This window comes from Tupaia chinensis, unplaced genomic scaffold, assembly GCF_000334495.1.
Source record: "Tupaia chinensis unplaced genomic scaffold, TupChi_1.0 Scaffold000646_1, whole genome shotgun sequence".
In the NCBI taxonomy this organism is placed as follows: Eukaryota; Metazoa; Chordata; class Mammalia; order Scandentia; family Tupaiidae; genus Tupaia; species Tupaia belangeri.
Window position 1 is genome coordinate 1,321,057 of NW_006160167.1, and position 22,280 is coordinate 1,343,336.

The 22,280-nt window shown below is 39.1% G+C and overlaps 1 protein-coding gene across 1 annotated transcript in view; it reads right to left on the reverse strand.

Annotated features, from left to right (window-relative positions):
* Positions 1 to 22,280, reverse strand: part of VPS13B (vacuolar protein sorting 13 homolog B) — an 806,861-nt gene that overhangs the window by 49,299 nt on the left and 735,282 nt on the right. The window contains exons 44-54 of the mRNA XM_027776225.1: positions 21,930 to 22,085; positions 14,161 to 14,424; positions 13,000 to 13,083; positions 12,646 to 12,821; positions 12,007 to 12,177; positions 11,163 to 11,364; positions 9,865 to 10,053; positions 6,060 to 6,206; positions 3,603 to 3,886; positions 574 to 701; positions 155 to 354 (exon numbers count right to left, since the gene is read on the reverse strand). Coding sequence (XP_027632026.1) covers positions 155 to 354; positions 574 to 701; positions 3,603 to 3,886; positions 6,060 to 6,206; positions 9,865 to 10,053; positions 11,163 to 11,364; positions 12,007 to 12,177; positions 12,646 to 12,821; positions 13,000 to 13,083; positions 14,161 to 14,424; positions 21,930 to 22,085 — 2,001 coding nt within the window. The remainder of the gene's footprint in view (positions 1 to 154; positions 355 to 573; positions 702 to 3,602; positions 3,887 to 6,059; positions 6,207 to 9,864; positions 10,054 to 11,162; positions 11,365 to 12,006; positions 12,178 to 12,645; positions 12,822 to 12,999; positions 13,084 to 14,160; positions 14,425 to 21,929; positions 22,086 to 22,280) is intronic.

Sequence of the window (22,280 nt, forward strand, 5' to 3'; positions counted from 1 at the left end):
ACGAGCCCAAAATAGAAAACCCCAAAAAAAAAAAAAAAAAAAAAAAAAAAAAGAAAAATAAAAATAAATTGTGCTTAAAAGTAGACAACCAACGAAACCTTAGAAAAGGAAGTTTTCTTTGGGCCTTGGCAGGAACACTCATGGTTCCACTGACCTGTGTCCCCTGACTGTTGATGTCAATGGCATCGCTCCACTCAGCTGGCACTTCACCCAGCAATTCGACTCTCAGAAAGAGGCTGGGCAGTGTGTCTCGGGTCTTGCAGTCCGGGTAACTGGAAATCTGATGATAGAGCTCATGGTGAACTGAGCACTCGGAAGGAATCTTTCTGCAATACACCTCAAACTTTGGGATCTCTGAAATTTAAAGAAAAAAGGCATATATAGACTTCAGCCTTTGAGACAAAGACTTAAAGACATTAAACATAATGTGGCAAAACAAACTTCTCAAGGAGGTAGGAGTTAATACTTCTATTTAAACATTATTCACAGGATCACTGGAAACAACTCTTATCCACCAAAAAGACTCAGAGAGAATAGATGCCTTATCACTTAAATTCAATGCCAGACATTTACCTTTAGTGTTTTCCTTCATAAGCATTGTTACTGGACATCTGTTGTGGAAAATTACTCGAGGACTAGGGTCTTCTGAGAGTGTTAAATACGTCACTCCAAAGTGTTCCTGGTATGTCAGTGCTATGGCCCTAGAACAGAAACATGACAGAAATGGTTCAGAGAAAAATGCATGCTTTTTCTCCCAGTACAGGTTCATCTGGATTACAATATTCAGAACTCTAGAACATCTCTTTCATAACTCCAGGGAGATGTTTTCTAGAAAATGGGGCCATTACCTCATTTATTAACTGCCAAACACTAATAATAGGCTAACTGATGCTTTTCCAATAATAGTAGTAATATTTATCATAAAATATTTTTAAAATGTAAAAAGTCATTTAAAAGGAAAAAACCAAATTACCATCCAGAGGGTACTATAGCCGACTTTGCACTGACCTTTCCTACTGCTCTTTCTTCCTCTGTGCATATGTGCCGTAAGCTCTTCAGGGTACCTTATTCTTCCTCAGAAGTGCTTGGTAAATTTTGGTAAAGGAGGAGGTGACCTGATTTTAGAAGGACTAGCTACGGTTTGGTTGCTTACTCTTCGTTTTATTCCAAAGGTAGGTAGGCTCGTTACGTTTTCTGTCAATTTTCACAAGATCTTCATACTTGACAGGATATACATTTTGACTCTCAGGATTAAAGCTATATTATGGAGTTAGACAAAGCTGTGGGGGGATAGTTGCCCTCTACAACAAGGAGAGAGTTTTCTACTTAGACTACCAAATGGTATTTAATATCAAAGAGGGGAAAACAATGCTCTCTGAAGTTTAAGTTACATGAACTGTCAAAATTCATCAATGAAATTAGATAATTTCTCCAATGAGGCTCTTGGTTTATGCTGATTAAAAGGAGTCAATAATGCACTAAGGAATTTCCATTTGTTCTTTATGCTGTTTGCCTAAACAAACAGTGTGAGTCCTTCCCAAAGACCGTACTTGTTTGAAATGCCAGAGTAAATTCTTCAGGAGCATTTGGTAAAAACACATTACTAACATCATCGAGCGTACACTGTTGGACTGAGGAGGGACAGAGATGAGCAGATGGGATAGCAGGAAGTGAATTTGTCTTCAGAGTCTATTCTTGGATTAACAACAAAGTTATTGTCCCAGGCTAATTTAGAAAGAGCTGGGCAAGCTGATCTTAGAGAATTTCTTATTGTTAGCCAAGAAAATTTGGGACCAAGGCTACACTAGCACTTTTAACTCAACATTTAGCTTAACACATAGATAAGACTAATTTATCATATAATTCTTAGAACTTTAATTTTTTTTTTTTAAGAGAGAAATTTTTGCTATAGGGTGCATGCTCTTGCCAGAGAGAGAGACACAGAGGCAGAAAGTGAGAAATCACTCCCCAGAGGGGATGGTCATACCACAATCCCTTCTCCTCTCAGGATTTTGGGCATGCATGCACATGCACCCGATGTGAGTTTCAAATCATCAGGCCCAGGACTCAAACTGTGGTTGGCCATGTGGAAGTCCACAGACATAACCTCTGAACCATCTGCTGGCCCCAGAACTTTCAATCTTTAAATAAAATCACCTTTCAAATTTTGTCTTTCATTTAAAAAACAAGTTTTGTTTGATAGTGATAAAGCCATATACCTTTCAAAAGCTCTCCCTTAAACTCACTGCGTTTAACATCTCCAACTAGAGCATAAGGATAAGCACTCCTCTCCAGAGTTCAGGATGAAAAGTGTTTGCAAAACCAATGACTATAAATGCTATCAGCGAAGAAAGGATGCATGTAGGAAGCAGGACCTTGTCATTATGGATGAGTTAAGCTATTATCTTTAAAATATTACTGATTTTAAAAACCTCCGGGGCTGGCCCATAGCGTAGAAACCCAGATCTCGCACATTCTTCTGCAGTTTGAATTTGGCCCTGGAGGTTTGAAATATGTGCTGAGTGTTCGTGTGTGCAGGGTCCCAACAAGATGAAACGGAGAAGGGATTGCAGTGTCACCACACCCCACTGAGGGGTGCTTTCTCCCTCTCCTGTCTTTCTCTGGCAAGTGGACACACCCTCGACTCTCATCCCCCACCCCCAAATCTCTGAATACATAATAAAGTTGGATAGTTCATATACATTTTAAAAGTCCAAAATTCATAATTATGGGAATAAGGTACCTCTCATAAGGTTACAATATGTTTTCTTTTGTAGCTGTTACAAATACCATCCGTAAGTTATTCCTGACAGCTGCATAAAGGACACACTGTACGCAAAACAACCACAAAACAGAGGTCCAGCATGAACAAACCATTACATGTCTCTGGCTTGATCCTGTGGTTTCCATTTGCATAATTGGTAATCGCTAATTGCAGTGACTTGCATGCAGAAAAACCACAGGACAGAATCTTCTGTGACTTGTGTTTATCTAAGATATCTCTTTTAATGGCTTTTGAGAAAAATTCCATTTCAAAGTAATAATGAAATATGAGGAAGAAAAACATGTTTCAATGAGAATGTTTCATATTTTAATCCTTGGATCTCATCATTTTACAAAGGCTAAGAACTTGTAGAAGTTGATCTTTTTATTGTGACATATTGCTGCTATCCTGTAGTGCAAACACCGTATTTTCCCCCACAGTATAAACTGCGTAAGGGGAAAATACCCTAAGTAGTACCTGTGTGGGATGATGACATTTGAGCACTTGTATACAATGTCTGAAGTCATTAAAAATAAATGTCGAGAGACTGGCAGGTGGCGTGGTGGTTGAGGTGCTGGACTCCCACGTGGCTGACTGCGGTTCGGGTGCTGGACTTGGCAGCTTCCTTTCTCACTTTCTCTGCCTTTCTTTTGGTGAGCTCATGTGCCCTATAGCAAAATTTAAAATAATAATAATAGTAATAATAAATAACTAAAAAGTAAATAAATGTAGAGCCTTGTATTACTGATGAAGAGCACTGTAACTATTCTCCTGTCTTCTTGGCATCCTGATGAGTGGACAAGCAATGGCAAAGGGCATTTACATACATGTAAATTACCTGGTACAGAATCCATTTTCCCTAAAATTCCCGAAGGGCACTGCCACACTCTGTCTGGGAAACTCTTGGCGAACTATAGCTGGCAGGCTCCAGCACTGAGAGCTGTTGGCACCTGGGGCAGAAGAAAAGCCCAGCAGGATCTGTTTCTGGAGGAGCGAGACATCCAATGTTGATTGACTGATGTCAGGCAGTAAGTCCCAGCAAGGAAGGGAGCTGGGTTTTGTGGCAGGCTGCTCTCCACTTGGGCAAATGCTAAAAGTGGCACTATCTGGCACATGAAAATACTGAAAAGAAAAAGACAACGCAGAGAGAGCACATTTACTTCAGTAACACAGCAAAGTTGAGCTTTCTAAAGCACAGCTTCTACGAACCATAATTCATGTACTCAGAAAGTGGCCAGATACTAGAAATATATATATAGTAAATATATATACAAGAAATCCTGTTCTCATGCGAGACAGTGACAGCAGAGACAGCAGGCTTGCTTTCTGGGCATATGGAACATGAGAAAACTGGGGTGATGTGAAAGGTGATGATGCGACGTTCTCATGGTCCTGACGTCATCAGGGTAGAAATGTCACGTGCTGGGGGGCAGTTCTGTTGACAGATGTGGCTGCACTGAAAGGGCAAAGGCTATGGCATGCTGGGACCTTGTGAAGAAGGGATCTAAATGAGACACAGAACAGAGAACCCGGAGCTCAGAAAACAGATGCTGTGTAAGGCTCATCCTGGGGAGGAGCAAACTCTGGTCCCAACCCTCAGGTAATTTCGCACGGCTTCTTGCGCATTAGCGTTTTAGACTGAGAACCTGTAGAGACAATTTGTTTGAATCTCCTCCTTCACAGCCAGGAACATTGCTTTCTAGAGAGCCAATGACTTGTCCGACATGACGAAGTCAGTAAGTGGTACAGCCTGGTTTTCTGTTTCTGAATTTGGACAGACACTGTCCCAGTGTCCTTTCTAGGTTGGGGGTTACCATGAAGCAGGGGCAGGGTTGAAAAGGGGGACACTCTTCTACTGCAGGGAGGAACCAGGGCCTTCTCTCAGGCCCAGGAAGCTAAGGCACAGGAGGAGTTCTGTGTGACACGGATGTGGTGCTTGGCTGCTGGCCACTACCGTTCACTCAGCGCTTATCCTTGTTATTAGTCTCACTTCCTCCTCACAAAAAAATATGTAAGGAATGCAACGTTGTGTCTATTTTACAGAAGAACAGAAGGAAACCCCAGGGTAGGACAAGCAGGAGAATTATTAGTATACAGGCTAATTCCCTTGTTAAATCCTCACCTATGATGCAAATATTGTTGACCTCTATTTCCCAACTAGGCAATCATCTGGATACTTCTGGTCACCTATTTATTAATATTTCAGTTAACCAGGATAAAATTTATTGTTTGGACCTTTTTGTAAGTACCACAACTTAAAGTATGTCTTTCATCTTATTTGATTATTCTAAAAAATTTTTTTGGAGCTAAAAGTAAGTGGTAATAATAAACTCAGACAAATGTAAAAAAAGATAATACTTTCCTATATGATAGTTTCAATGACGTAATACCAAAGCACTACACTTGGCATAGTTTTAAAGTTCTTCTAAAGTATCTCCTTACTCTCTTAAAATATAACTGTTCATTTGAACCTTAGAAAGAGCTGAATCTAAAATCTCTCTGAACGTCCTTATTTTCTGTGTATTCTGCCATCAAGGTGCTAACAGACGAGCTGGCATACCCTCACATTTTGGGATTATTTTTTTGGTAGACGTTTTTGCCCTTAGGGCACGTGTGGCTAGAGTGGGAAGGAAGGTTGGGAACTTTAAGAGGGAAAGTGAGAAATCATCCCTTAGGGGGGGATGGACACACTGTAATCCCTTCTCCTCCATTCTTCTCGGGGGATCTTGGCCATGCATGCAAATGTGCCCAGCATGAGTTTCAAGCTACCAGGTCTGGGACTTAAACCATGGTTGGCTATGTGGAGTCCAGCGCTGTAACTGCTATGCCATCTGCTGGCCCACACCCTCATGTTTATTCTTGCAGACACACACCTCCTGGCTTTGGCTCCATGCCTCAGTTCAGGCTCTAGCCTTTTGCCCACATGACTCCTGCAGGCACTGAAGCCTGCCAGGCAGATGTTCTTTATCATGGGGCTCGAGAGTCAGTCCTCAGGACCACTTCTCTGCTTGTGGGGGTTCGGAGAGGATGTGGAACACTGTGCTGGAGCCTCTGAGCAGGTGGGGTGCAGGCAGACCAAGCCAGCAGTATGTCAGGATCTGCTGCTTTGCAGGATTTCTGCTCATTAATGACCTTGGAAAACACTCCTTGGTTTAATTAAAGCAAAAATAAGTGAATTCCTCTTTACCTATATTCAGTGTTTTGGCTTTTTACGTGCCCTAGGTTAAAAAGTCAATCACATTTATTGTTAACTTATCAAAGTGTAGACTAAACAAGCATGTCAGGAATTGCTTACCTCCTTTCCAGAATGAGGACTGGCGATGGATAACTGTGGCTTATAAAATATTTGGTATGGTGTATTATTGATGATTGTAGTTTTGTCTTCAATTTGAATAATTTGGATACTTTGCTGGACCATGGAGGAAATGCAGAACTGACATAACTGCAAGATAATTCAGGAAAGAGTAAGTTGGATGTCAGTTTTATAAGGCATATGAAAATCTCTTCTTTGTCCTCTCCCCCCCCGCCTTTTTTTTTTTTTTTTGCTAGGGGCCATGTGTGCTCCATAGGACAAGAGGGAGAGGGAAAGGAGAAAGTATCCCTCCTTTCCCACAGGGACTAGTCATGTCATAATTCTTTCTCCACTTTACCATCCCTTTTGGGATTGGGGGGCATGCATGCACACACACCTGCATTTCATAAGCCACTGGGTTTGGGACTCAAAGCATGTGCTCAGCCATGTGGAAGCAGGCTGCCTTAACCATTAGGCCACAGAGCCAGCCCCTCTTCCTTAGTCTTAAAAGGTTATTTTATTTATTGTTTTGCATAGGGCAGCAACTTTTCCTACAGTGTTTAATATCAATAGCATTGTCCTTCCCTGTAAGGGTACCGGTATTTACTCTGTAACAGGGCACTTTATGAGGCAGTTTTTTTAGCTGCTTTTATATATGACAGATAAGAGACTTGTCTTCAGGTTACTTTACAAATGACCTCACAAAATATTTGTTTACAAAGCACTTACATATAAACAAATGCCACTCATCTTACATAACAGATTTCAATCCAGCATCCTTCCTCCTCCTCATGCTCATCCTAGCAGCTGTCTCACTGAATGCCTGACATGAACCAAAGAGAGCTCCAAGAACTCTGAGAACGATGCAGAAAACAATGACTGAACTGCACACATCCCTGTTGTGTTCCACTTGTTTTAAGCATCTGATGCACATTAACCCACAGCATCTTCATTTCACCGACATGGTGTACCTGGGCATTATTGTTATCCTCATTTTACCAAAGAGGAAAACGAGGCACAGAGAAATGAAGTAACTTGTTCACAAAGATAAAGGGGTCTAGCCGGACTTGAAACCCATGCAGTCTTTGCTCTATACCAAAACAGGTGTCGGCTCATCGCCTTCCTGTGTTCTGTCTGATACACGAGGAAATGATGCTCAAAGAAGACATTACTTGTCTAACAACACCTATCTTGTAAGTGGTAATTTTAGAATAGCAGTTCTCAAAGAATGATCTGGGGACCCAGAGCGGAGGAGGGGTTCTGGCCAAGGGTAGATTTTTAAGGTCAAAACTAAGATGATATTTATCTTTTGCGGCTGGCAGGTGGCGTGGCAGTTAAGGGCACTGGATATTTGTCTTTTTCACTTTCTCATGAGTGTCCAGTGGAGTTTTCTACAAACATCTGATGTCATCACTCTAAGGTTAATGGAATATACTTTTTTTAAAAAATAGTTTTGATACTGGGCATGTGGACTCATTGGAGAGAGACAGAGAGAGAGGGAAAGTAAGACATCTTGGGATTTTTAGGAAGCACACACACACCTCCAGCATGTTTTCAAGCTGCCAGTCTGGGACTTGAACCATGCAGTTGGCCACGTGGGATCTATCTGCCTTAACCTCCATGTCACCTGCTGGCCCAATATTTGTATAGTTTTACTTAACTCAATCTATCTATCTATCTATCTATCTATCTATCTATCTATCTATCTATCTATCTCTTTTAGGATTTTTAAAGACAGTGAAAGGGAAAGTGAGAAATCACCCCCCAGGGGATGGCCACACCACAATCCCTTCTCCTCTATTCTCCTCTTGGGATTTTGGGCATGCATATATATGTGGTGTAATTTTCAGAGCACTGGGTCCAGGACTCTAACCATGATCAGCCATGTGAGAATCCAACACCTTAACCACTTTGCTGGCCCCGATTCTTATGTTTTAAAAATTTCTCTGTTTTGGGTCAGCAGGTAGTGTAGAGATAAAGGTGCTGGATCTCACATGGTTGACTGTGTGGTTTGAGTTCCAGACCTGGCAGCTTGAAAGCCAAAACAAAGCATGTGTCTGTGTGCCCACAATCCTGAGAAGATTGGCGTTCACTTTCTCTCTTTCTGTCTCTGGTGAGAGCATGCACTCCATGGCAACATTAAAAAAACATTCCTCTGTTTTCTATTCTAACTTGGTAAATATTGATATAACCTATAGATAAGTTCTTTGGGAGTCCTCAATAATTTTTAAGGATGTAAAGAGGTTCTTAGACTAAAAAGTTTGAGTTACTACTAAAGAATAATGAGATGTCAGTCTAGCAGGTGGTGTAGTGGTTACAGTGCTGGATTCCTACATGGCCAACCACAGTTTGAGTCCCAGACCTGGTGCCTTGAAAATCATGCTGGATGTATGTGTGTGTGTGCATACCCAAAATCCCAGGAGGAGAATAGAGAAAAGGTTGTGGCATGGCCATCCTCCCTAGAGGGTGATTACTCACTTTCCCTCTCACTGTTACTCTCTCACTATGGCAAAAACTTAAAAAAAAATAAAAAGAAGATGATGATTGAGATGTCAATATATTTTCCAACAGTTACTTCATTCATTCACAAACATTCATTCAGCACTTGCTGTGGCATTTTGTGAGGTGCTAGAGGTGACTGACTGTAGAGCACAACATTCTTCCCAGGTTTTGAAGGTCGTTCTCAACTTACAACTATTCAACTTCGGGTGATTCATGCTTACAGCTCGTTGCCATTTACACCCATGTTACAGTGCTTTGGCCAGCACAGCATAAACATGTGTTGCCCAGACAACTCTGAGGAAATGGATACCAGCCTTGAATACTGAAGAAAGATCAACTTTCTTTGTACCAGGAAAATTTATTTTTAAAAAAGTCACCAAATGACCTCAACTTTTCTCAAAAGGCTCATCAAAGATGCCTGTCAAGAACCTAACTTTTCACCAAAGGAAGGTCATTCTGAATTCTACTATTCTGATGAAGTGTCCCTTTCTTTTCCTGATTTGGGACAACTGAAATAATGATATAAGTAAAACATGACACTTCCACAAGGTACACTAAGACAGTGTATGTTCAGACATATGACTGAATATGATTAGTATATTATTCAATGAATTCACCTTCAGACTTTAGATTTACGATGATAAACATGTACTCGTTGAGAAAGTCAGTATGCATTTTTCTATGCAAAAATGTATCGTGACTTTCCCAATGACCCAATATTTAGCTAAATAATTGAATAAATATGTTTTTAAAAAATCTCTATCTTTAAATAACACAGGCACCAGTCTGCTGTTCAAGAATACACCCCTCTTATAACATGGTTCTCTAGGAAAAATCAGAACTGATCTCCATCATTTGGCTCAGGGTACCTTTTCCAGGAATACAACCTTTGCTGCAAAGAGCTTTTGTCCTATCGCTCAAAGCTCAGAGTGTTAGCAGCTCTACTTCCTGCACTAAAAAACGAGGCGGGGACAATCTGTGAATATTCTGGAAAAAGTGTATTTCTCTCAACATACTATAAATCAAGTGACTGTTGAGTGTTCTGATATAGAGCGGTTATTGGATAAATTATGTGACACGGTTTTGATCACTGGTAAAGTAAAAAAAAAAAAAAAAGAAAGAAAGAAAGAAAGAAACCCTGTGAAACAGAGAGATCTAAAAAGTTTAGGAATCAACTGTTTCACTGCTATAAGTTGTTTAGAATGATTAATACTAAAAAGGGATTCGAAAGGAAAAGGGCCGATTCGCTTTAAACAGGTTAGGAGATGGCATGCTATGTCCCTGAGGCCACGGTCTCTGATTTTACCTTCTGGTGTCCTGGGAAAGCACCAAGTCTTATCTCGGCATCAATAAGCCCTTCTTCGTCCAAAGTCACAACTTCACCATTACCTCCATCCTTCCACTTTGGAGATGTCAGGTTATGGACCAGTTTAATTGCTACTGACTTGTGCACGGTGTTTGTATTTGCCCAGTATATTCCAATTTGAAAAGCTTCCTGGAAAATAATGCCTTAATTATTAAGTATTTTTCGTAACTTTGATACTTTTTACTTCAAGCTTCAGGAATTTATTCTTTCTAAAAAAATATTATATAATAGGTCTTCCAAGGCAACCTAATTTCCCTCCATTTTTTTTCTTTTGTAACATACATTTTACTTTGGTTCCTCATTTTGTTTTCGACTCATAATAGATTTCATATTTATGGAAGGAGGAAAAAACAAACTCAGGCTGTGACTATCCTATAACTACCAAAGGCTTAAAAAGAGAAGGTTTTATCTTACTTGAAAAGAGAATAAGGGGCAATATTAGGTCTATATAGGTCAACATTCCAATTCCATAAGGTAATATCATCTGATTATTTTTATAAAAAGGAGGGAGCGCATACAATTGAACAAAGATGTTTATAGGCTAGAGCTCAAAAAAATGACTAAAATTATTCTCTCTCAGGAAAACATTTTATTTAGGAGTCCCTTCCTCTCTCTCTCTATTTTTTTAAACAGATCTATGTGTTAGGGTTAGCCTTACCAAGAAAATTCCCTTGTAATAGATTATGAAATCTGTGAAATAATGCTTTGCAGTCACATTTTTCTATATGCATTAGTAAGGGTTCCACATTGCTATAAATCAAACACTGAATGGAGATCCATGATTACTGACACTTAAAAAGGAAAAAGGACCTTTTTTTTCCTTTAAATGATTGCTTGGAAATCCTAAACACCTTGCAGATTTCAAAGGATTTCCAGAAGAATCACAAAGAACATTTAGAGGGCAGGTTAGTATATAATATAGTTCTAGACCCTTAAGATATACTGAGTAGATCTTACCCTAATGCTTGTCAAATACCCTGCATACAATGGAAAAGAGAATGTAACTAGTACAAGTTATTAAATTTAATGGTAACTCAAGCATGAATATTGTTGAGGGGAAAAAAAAACACATCTGAAAAGTCTTTGAATATCAAAGAACATTCCATATCCCTTACATATGCAACTAAGTGGACAGTTTTCCACAACTGATTCATTCTGTAAAGATCATAAATGCAACCTCAGAATAAAAATCTAGTTGTTGAGAGAAAAAAATTCATATTAGTTTGAAGTTATAATACCTGAAAATTAGGAGGAATAATAATTTTGCCAGCAGGAACCTGTAGAATAATCTTCTCTCCTTCAAATAGCCAGAGGTCCCACTTGGACTGATTGATAAGTAGGGCCCAGGGTAGAAGTTCTATCAACAAGGTTCTAACATATGGCTTCCAGATTGACAGCTTCACTCGCATTGGGCTATCCCACTGACTCAGCTGTTCATTCCTGTTGCAAATACCACATCCAAGAGACTCTATGAAATATGATGACTTCAGTATACATGAAATATGTTTAAAGATTCCAGACACACACAATGCTTCTGGAGAATACCTCTTCACACTAGTCATTCCATACTGAACTTGCATGTAGGAGAAAGCAACTTTTCATGCAATTATGTTCTAGATTGTGAGTAAAGAAAGCTACAAAATACACCTGGTAGATGAAAAAAGGTCAGAATCTGACAGATACATGCAAATACTTTTTTTTTTTTTTTTAAAGACACCATTTATGGCATCCAACATTTTGGTGAATTTTTCTTTCTTTCTTTTTAGGTTTTTGACATAGGGTGTGCATGCTTGCTGGGGAGAGAGAGAGACAGAGAGAGGGAAAGGAAGAAATCTCCCTACAAGGAGGGATGGCCATGCTGCAATCTCATCTCCTCCGTTCTCCTCTTGGGATTTTGGGCATGCAGGTACATGCTTCCAGCATCATTTTCAACTGTTGGGTCTGGTATACAAACTGTGATTAGTCATGCATGAATCAAGTACCTTAACTTCCGTACCACATGCTAGCCCCATGAATGATCTTTTTTTCTTTTTCTTAAATTTTGAGAAATGTTTGTAGAAAAAGATCCGTGAACAATGTTACCTTTCAGAATCTTTCTTATTATATGGCCACATAGGTTGAAGGGACTTTTCTGGACCGTAGAATTCATCAAGAATCTGATGAACTGTGCCTCCCGGGTGTACCTTTGTGGCTATTTGCTTAATGAGGGATGTTGAGATGGGAACGGCACAATCTGAAGGGTCATATTCTTCTCTAGGAAACAGAAAGAAAAAGGAGAATAAATAGTGGGTTTTTAAAAAGGCCTACAAGTTTAAAGAATCCTAAAATGTATTTTAAGCCAGTACTTCTGTATAGGATTAAATCTCATTTTTGGTGGTTTAAGAATTTATGCAATTTTTACATGATCCGGCCCTGTCTGCAATGCTTGGGTGAGAATGCTATGCATTTCTTCTTCCTGTAGAAAAATCATGGGTCATTTAAACATAAATTAAAATTTCTGATTATCCCTTTTGGTTATTTCTAAGCTTTAAAAGAAGGCTGAATTTTTATCTAACCTATACCAAAAAGTAAGAGAACACTAGGCAAGACAATTTTAAAAATAACATTCTCATAAGATTAGAGATCATACAAAAACTTCACCCATACTCTTCCACCCCACAATGATACAAGATTACTTTTCTACTAAATTTCTCTTAGGAAATGTAAGGATTTTTCTAGTACCTTGCTTGAAACGTTAGGTGATGTACAAGGTCAGGTTCTATGTTTTGCAGTGGTTTTTCCTGTCCTTTTCCTGGAATAATTTGTGTTTCACTCAATCCCAGACTCCTTTTCTCCAAATGTATGATAATGGGGTCTGGTAGATGACTCCTCATGATAAAAAGAGGACTGAACACAATCTATAAAAATAAAAGGACAGAACAACTTTCATATTTGCTTTGCTGCAGTATTCCAGCTGTTGGATGCTGAAACAAACTTATAATAAATCTCTTCCCTGGGTCACTGTGACCTTAATTTATTTCAGAACAGGAAAGGTCAGAGTCATATACCATATTTTAGGATTGGGAAAACACTCACCATTCTCTGTTGCACTTGCGAGTTGGGTTCTAAAGTCAAAACTGTGCACCAAACATAAATAATGGAACTGTTTGAAGATGGCACCTGCACATGAGGTAGAAAAAAGTCCTATTAAATATTAAACAGTTTACTAATTAATCACAATAACGCACATATACAATATCAGTATGGAAGATAAACAAGTTTAAAGTTACAGGAAGAAAGCCATTAAAAAGCAACAACTAACCAAAAACAGACTTCATCACAGTAGAAAGCAAATGTGCAATGAGTTAATGGGGCCAATTCTTTCATAAAGAAAGGAGATTTGAATAAAGAGCAATCAATATAAGACTGAGTGGGAGAATGAAAGAAAGGATTTTTTTTTTCCCCTTTACAGTGATGAAAGTGATGATGGTAAAGATTGAGAAAAAGATAAAAAAAGTAACAGACTATCACAAAGATCTCAAGTGGAGAGGACACTGCCCCATAGTTCCCACCCCATTTCCCAGCATTGGTTCACCAGAACCTTTTTCAAGATATAATTCATCTCTATCTGGGAGGAGTAGAGTCTTGGCTATAAAAAAATAGGAAATTATTTGTTGATGATAATGTGTACGGTAATATTTTTGACTGGACTAATATACAGTGCATTTGTGCTGCGAAAGTTCATTTTGTATGCTGTAAAGAGATACAATAATTAAATGTAAAAAAATAAGAAAAAAAGAACTAAAAGAACTGATGCAAACATGCTGTCATGGAATGGGAGGGAACCAGTTTGAGAAATACTAAACACAGATTTTTTTTTTTTTTTTAAGAGAGATTTTTTTTTTTTCTTGCTCTAGGGAGTGTGCGCTTGCTGGAGAAACACAAGAGACAGAAAGAAAGAAATCCCTTTCGCCCTCCCCCAGGAGAATGGACACACTGCAATCCCATCTCCCCCATTCTCCACCTAGGATCTTGGGCACGCGCACACACAGCGGCATGAGTTTTAAGCCACCGAGTCTGGGACTTGAACTGCAGTCAGCTATGTGGGAGTCCAGCGATGTAATCATTATGCCATCTGCTGGTTCTAGAGCCTTTTTATATTATTTCAGATCGCCTCTTTTGTTTTATCAGGTAAACAGCATATTAAGAGTTTTTCCATTTTAAAGCTGCTCTACTGTATTCTGTACTACTTCCCACCTGAATGACGATGCTATAATCAGGGGCTGTGGACTCCAGGCACACATCTCTTGACCAATCTTCATCTCCTTTGGCCTTCACACACAACTCTGTCAGTTCACTGTTTTCTAGTATGTATGAAGGCAATTTCTGCTTGGCTGTGAGGCAGTCAAAATGTTCTCGAACCACAGCTTGTCCATCCTGACCAATGTAATGCTGAACAACTTTCAGTTCAATGCTTTGAGACAGGTAACTGCAGATGATCTGTCTTCCACAGATGACAATCTAAAAGACAATAAACCAATACAAAGCTTCATCAATTCAGACTCCATTAGTAGGAAATTTTTAGTCATTCAGAAAGAGTAAACTATGTTGATGCTAATGGAAAGAAAATGAAATCATTGGCTTAGACAGTGCAAGAAGAAATCTTGAAGGAAAAAATTAATTCTGCATGGGTCATATGAAGCTTGTAGTATCTAAATAAAGCCAACAGAAGCTCTTGGAAAGATTGCCTGCCTGGCACTATAAACAGTTCTGCCTGGCAGAGAGGATTAGAGAAGCCATATGAAAGAATTCATACCATCAAATAACCTTGACTTTTCCAGCCCAGCACTGTAATCAGTAGAGATTGCAAAAGAGCAGCTACAGCCAGAGGATTACCTTAAGGAAGACTTTGAAGGAAGAAAAAGAGACAGATCTTTGCTAGTGGATGGTAAAGCACAGAATACTTGGTAGGCAGAACTGAGTTGGGAAGGTTCATATGTGAATTGTGCTGGGTGTTTGTTTTTCAATAGTGTGAGTAGTTGACATGTAAACGTTTTCTCAAAAATATTTAACACCATATTTTCTCTGTTATTATAGAGTCACAAACAAAATTATAACAAATATTTTGAAAAAAAGAGAAAAAAAACAAAACAAAACAAAAAAAGAAATATTCCTTCAATTAATTGAAATAGAAAAGACAATGCAAAATTTACCCTTATGCAATGGGTACTTTTAGAAAACAAATCCTTCTGGGGGCCAGCAGGTGGTGTGGTGGTTAGGGGCACTGGACTCCCATGTAGCAGACCATGGTTTGAATCCCAGATCTGGCGGCTTGCTTTCTCTCTTCCCAATACCCCCCCAACTCTGTCCCTTTCTGGTCAAATTTAAAATAAACAAATAAATAAAGTTAAAGAAAATAATTCTTAAAAATAAAAAAGAAAACAAATCCTTCTGTAATGTGGATATACACCATGAATGGAAAAAACAGGAATTTCACACACTAAATTTTGTATTTATAATATTTTTCCAGATCATATATTTATGGGTCTAAGAATTTGATGGTTTATTTTAATGGATCAACTCGATTAGGTCATGGGGTGCCCAGACATTTAGTCAAACATTATTTTGAGTGTGTGTGTGAGGATGTTTCCAGATAAGAATAACATTTCAATTGGAAGACTGAGAAAACAGAATGTTCTTTCCAGTGTGGGTGGGTAGCATCCAATCAATTAAAGATCTGAGTAGAACAAAATGGCTGAGTGAGAGGGAACTCAATTCTGTTGCAGCCGGGGCATTGGTCTTTTCTAGCCTTTGGACTAGGACTGAAACATTGAATCTTCTTGGGTCTTGAACTTCTCAGCTTCTGGATTGAAACTTACATCATTGGCTCTCCTGGCTCTTAGGCCTTCAGACTGAAACTAATAAGCATTGGCTCTCCTGGGCCTCTAGTTTGCTGATTGCCAATTTTGACTTTACCGTCTCCACAATCATGTGAGGCAATTTTTAATCAAGTAATTGATCAACCATTCATTCACTTTTTCTACACACACACACACACACACACCTAGTTTTATTTCTCTGGAGAACCCTAATACAAAGAATTTAAAAAAAAAAATTTTTTTTTGAGAGGTTTTCACTATAGGGTGCGTGCACTCGCCAGACAGACAGAAAGAGACATAGAGACAGAGAGCGAGAAATCACCCCCCAGGGGGGATGGTCACACCGCAATCCCTTCTCCTCCATTCTCCTCTCGGGATCTTGGGCACGCACGCACACGTGCCCGGCGTGAGTTTTAAGCCACCGGGTCCGGGACGCAAACCGCGGTCGACTATGTGGGAGTCCAGCGACATAGCCATTACGCTAACTGCTGGTTCCCTAATACAAAGAATTTTCACAAATTCATTCATTTATTCTTCTAACAACCTTGTAACATAGGTACTACTATGATTCTCCAACTTAACAAGAAAAAATGTAGGTGTGGAAGTGTGAAATAACTTACTTTGTGTTACCTAGGCTGTCTGGCTCAGTATTTGTGATGATAATCACCCTGATAGTAAATCTCTCAGAAAATTAACCTACTCATGATGAAAACTTAGAAACAAACAAACAAACAAAAAAAGAGAATAAAAGCTTCCCATCATAACAAGAATGTGGCAGATACCATTGGTTTCCTTCCCAATAGCTGGTCCTTCCTTTTCCCTTCTGTTAAAAACCCTAGTTTGGTTTAGGTATCAGAAGATAACATCACACTCAGAGGAGATGGATACCTCCCAGAGGCTGTGTTATGACTGGTACAAATGAATCCTGGTAATTCTATTCTCTTTGGTCAATAATTACTTTAGAGGTAAACAGATGACTCTTCTGGCTAAGATGACAAAGGAAGACTGGTAAAAGGCTCTGAGACAAATTTGGAAAAGAAAGCCCTCCTCTGTCCTGGGAGAAGTTATAAAAGGCTAGACATAGCATTTGGAACCATCTTGAGACCAGGAAGGCTAATCCAAGGAGAATGCAGAGAAGCAGGCAGAGCATTGAGTGGCAGAGTAAGTCAACACTGACCCTGCCTTCTTTCTTCTTACGGGAAACAATACATGTGAAATAAGAATAGTATCTGCCTCATTAACTTACTATAAAGATTAAAAAGTACATTTTGTAAATTTAAGATAAAACCAACCTATTAAATACATTCTCTTATGCCATTAAGAATACCCTATAACCATCATTTAAAAATGAACTATTATTTTTAGCAAATAAATATAAATAACTCTTTATGAATGAACTATTATCTACCCCAAACAAATTGCTAGTTGTTTCACCTTGAATTATTTGAAAAGTGAAGGTCAGTATTTTCTTACACATTTAGTTTTTGTCTATCCATTTCAATTTTCTTTAGAAGCAGCACATCTGTAAAACCAAGATGTACTTAACTGTTACATTTTTCTTAGGTACTCTAGCCATTATAATCTTTTAAGACTATGCTTTCATAATAACAAATCATAAAAGTCAACCAAACAATGAGTCCTAAATTAGGAGGCAAACTTTTCTTTAGCATATGTTAGGGTTTAGGAGACACTCATGATAAGTCTTGGGACCACAGCATTGCCTGACTTTAAATAAACACTTGAAAACTCTGAGGCACTATTTAACTCTACTCTTAGTCTCGATGTGCCCAGCCTGGCAATATAAGCACAAGTTCTTGCTTCAGAACGTTTGGACCTCAGGAGATTTAGAAGAGAATTTTGCTGTCTCTCACAGAAACCACAGAATCTGCAACCATCTGGGACTCACTTTGTTTAAAGACAAAGATCCTCTTGGTGGGTTTTTATAGTTTCATTTTCAACTAAAAGCCTGTTAAATAGGCTTTCAAATTTGATAAAAACAAAGTCCTTAAAAGTGGCCAGGGAGGGATGGCTACTTGGATGAAGGAAAATCCAAAATGGCTATTCATCGGAGTGTTGCTCTTTCATTTCTGCTCCAGTGCAAGGTCCAGGAGAGCTATGTCTGCTTTTCTTCAAAATGGCAAAACTTACAATGCCTTTATTTTGAAAATTATGGTTAGAATTTCAAGATCAATTTATCAGTTGAAGACAGCTACTTAATTTTTTTTTAATGTAGGGTTTCTCTTTAATACACATTTCCAGGTTTCACACTAACTCCCCTCTTTCCCCAAAGCCACAAAGATGTGTATTGAAGATTTCCACATATGATTTTACTTAGCAGGTTTCAGAATTCTTATTAGATCAGTGCCAAGAAGAATAGCGATATTAAAGAATAACTCCAGAGCACCAGATGCACTGGAAAATGATATCTTATCCATGATTAAAAATGTATGTCTAAGGATACAACTACACATATACTTCACCCTCATATATTTGCATTTTTAGAGTGGTAAAGGTTTCCTCAACGAAGGGATGGGAAACATGGAAGCAAGTATGTGTACAGGAACAGTTGTATAAGTTCCTAAGATTTTTTTTTTTTTTTTTTTAGTTGAAGCAACGAGACGGATTTAGGAAAGGCAGAGCCTGGATAACTAAACATCAATGTTGAAAAGAGCTTCAGCTGGGCCAACCAGTCATGTGGTGGTTAAGGCAGCTGGATTCCACATGGCTGACTGCCTGTTAGAAGTCCTGGACACGATGGGTTGAAAAACATCCTGGGTGCATGCACATGTGTGCCCAAAATTCCAAGAGGAGAGTGTAAAAGGATTGGGGTATAGCCATTCATCCTGGGGGTGCTTTCTCACTTTCTCTCTCTCACTGTCTCTCTCTAGTAAGCACACATGCCCTGGACCAAAACTTAGAAAATAAGAGGTTTAGCTAGTTCTCTGTTATCCAGAGGTATACTACCATCATTAAGGTACATCAGGGACCTGCATCCACTCACTTCCCCAAATGGGCCTTGGTAATTAGGCAGCTGCAGTTTATTGCAAATTTCCAGGCTCAGGAGAAGGAAAAAAGCCAAGATGTGAGGGAGGCAAGAATGCATGAAGTTCTTCTGAAGCTGGGTTCCTTTCTTCCTTCCTAACTTTGCCAATTGAGAAAACCCTATGTCTCTGATGTGTTTTAACTAGAGCTAACCAAATATTAGTTAAACTACCCTGAAAATAAAAATTAAACCCAATTGAAAAGACATTTAAAATTTTGGCTTACGTATGTGGGAGAGGGAAGAGGAAGAGGGAGAGAGGCAAAACTGAAACATTTTTAGGAATGTACTTTTCAAATAACCAATTTTTTTTGACATTTGGTGTAATGTTACAAGGTGTAATATTTTTGCAGGAACATTATATATATTATCTATGAAATTTAACATGATTCCTTTAAAATACATAATATTTATGCTACAATGAGGCACTATTGTAGTAACACACACACAAAAAAAGTCCAATTAGTGTTACTCATGCTTTAGAATATTTAATTATAATAATTGTAATTAAAGTTTACTAAGCTATGACAGGAGGCCAAACACTTTGTAAGAACTTTATATACACACACTCATTTAATCCTCATACTGAATTTCTGAGGAAGGCACTGTTCATATCCCTATTTTATAAGGAAGCCAATTCACAAAGAGGCCAAATAACTTGTGGAAGATCACACAGCTAGTTAGTAGATATAGCTAGGTTGCCTATGACTGTAATTATCAGAACATACCATTAAAACCATGTCTCCATGGAGAGACCCTGCCATTTCATTAATTGGTAAATGTCTAAGCAATCACATGAGGAAGAATTGAGCACACTGGGAAACTCTGGACAACCAGAGCTAAGACAGTCAAAGTGTGACCCCTGAACCATCAGCATCACGTAGGAACTTTTTACAGATGCAAATTATCAGGCCACACCCACGATTTACTGAACTCTGGAGTTGGAAACAGCAGGGTCTCTGATGCCCATGAGAACCACTGGCCTAGAGAGAAAGCAACTGAGGGGCACATTTCACAGGGGCTGTAATTAATATAGAAGAGGGGTAACATGTGGCATCTTCGCAACAAGTTCTGTGCTTGTTGTGTGCACCTCACAGTTCTGGCAAATGGTAAAAGCTGGTGGAATGGTGAAAAGTTCTGGTTCAAAATGAGGAGAGATGTTCCTAATAGCCAATAGTAACCAACAACGGAAATGGCTTGCTATGTAAGGGAATGAGCTTATCATCATCCGAAATACTTAAAGAGGTAGTGAATGGGAAGGTGAATAAGACTCTTTTTTCTTTTTAAAGTTTATATATTTTTCCAAGAGAGAGAGAGAGAGGGAGGGAGGGAGGCAGGCAGGCAGGCACTGCCAAAAGGTTCCTCACACTACAATCCACCTACAGTTTTGCCAACTTGGATCACACACACATATACACACACGTGTGGGGCATGTGTGCACAGGGATGCAAACCCTGGACCTTCCCAGGTAGACCCATCATTACAGAGTGTTGCTTATCTTTCTGTCACCATCAGGCCCAGATAAGGCATTCTTAAAAGACTATGCATGATAGAATCAGAAAACTAGTATGTAATTATTGGGCAAATGTTTATTGAGAGCAGATCCAGGTAGAAGAGTTCTGAGAGCAGATGGGAGCCAGTGACATTTCTTGTTCTTATGACACTAGCTCAAAGATCACATTAGTAGACTGGCCCTCTCATGAGTCCTCAGTAAGATTAATTAGTCCCATATTTGTATCTCTGTTTATGTTATACTATCTACTTTGAATGCTTTCTCTTAACCCAAATTCTGCATATTTCTCAAAGCCCAGCTCAAGTCATATCTTCTTAGTGAAACCTCTAAATTCCTTTCATCCTTACTGTCAATTTATACATTGTTGGGTTAATATGAATTTGTGTTTCAAGAGCCAGGTTAGTGTCATATACTTGATACCTTCCATTTTACCCTGTCCCAGTGCAGGCAATTAATAAATACTCTAAAGAATGATGAGTCAATTGGGAAGACTCTTCCATGCTTCTTTTCTGAGACTCCTCCACCATGTTCTCTTTGTGTTTTTGTTGCTCACTATAATAAGTACAGTAAATCCGACTCCTTGATCAGGTGCAGATCAAGAATGTATAGGACCTCGGTCCTACTGCTCATCTCTGCAGTTGCTTCCTGCTTGCTTCCAGACATACAGCGATAGGATAGCTCCTGCTGCCCAATGAAGTACCCCCTCTTCCAGGGTCTGAGTGCTGTTTCTATCATGTCCTCAGTTCTCATAAGCTCTGGGTAGACTGTTCCAATCCAACTGCACATGTATATGCTAAACTTCTTATGACGAATCCAGTTATTATGTGTGCAGTGAAGCCAGTTTTCAGATTTTAGTACTTCCTTTTATTTTCTTTCTACTCTTGTCATATGCTCCACGCTTGAAAAACATCTTTTAGAAACCACATTTTCACATCTTAAGATCACAAAAAAAGTGTCAGATACTTTTTTCCCCATTGCAGTCTTAGAACTTCAAAAACAGCCAAAAGGAAGTTTTATAAAATACGTAAAAATATGTGCTGAGAGCTGAGGTTTTATATGCCAAGAGTTAGACTGCAGTGAATTTTTACTGCAGTTAATATTAACTCCTAAGAAAAGAAAAGCTTGCCGGAGACCCTGGCCCACTCTGTCATGGGAGAATAGCACAACACCTCTACATGGATTATTCTCACCCACAGGAGAACACTCCTGGTTATCCACTGGTGGATTATCCCCAGTCTCTACCACCCTTTGCTTCTTTTCCTTTTCAATAAAGGCCTTTTGGCTATTTCACAGCTCATTAGCACCTCCACCAGAAGGTAGGTGGTGACAGGGAGAAGAGGTGAAACTAAAATCAGTAAATTTGACTGCTCGTTAGCAGCTCTTGTAAAAGACTGGGGACAGGGGGTTTGAAGCCATCATCATCCTCAGGATCATCAAGAAACTCTTATTAAGTGCTCCACTGCATGGTTGTGATAGGCATAGTTAGGCGTAACCACTGTGATATTTTTTAGTATGGATTATTCTCAGTTAAGTTTCATCTCCATTACATCAAATAATTAAGAGTTGTTTGGGTCATGCACACAAAGAAACTTACCTGTTTTTGTACTCCACTGAGTTGCTGAACCTTGATGATGAGTGAAGCGGTCCGACCCTTGTACTGAATTGTTCTAATGAAAGTTCCCGCATGGTCCACGCTGAAGGGCTCTGACCAACGCCAATTGCCCCAACCTTCAATACAGATGTGTAACAGCTGGAGAGAAAAACAATAATCATCATAGTGCCAAACGTGCCAACACAAATCTAGTCCCAAAATGAAAGTCTCATTGCTGGAAGACCTTTATATTTGTAATATTTAGCATCTGTTTTCTTTCTAACCTGCATTATTCATCCACTTGCAGCTTATTCCACCAGGCTAAGAATAGCAAATATGCCACATAGAGTCAAT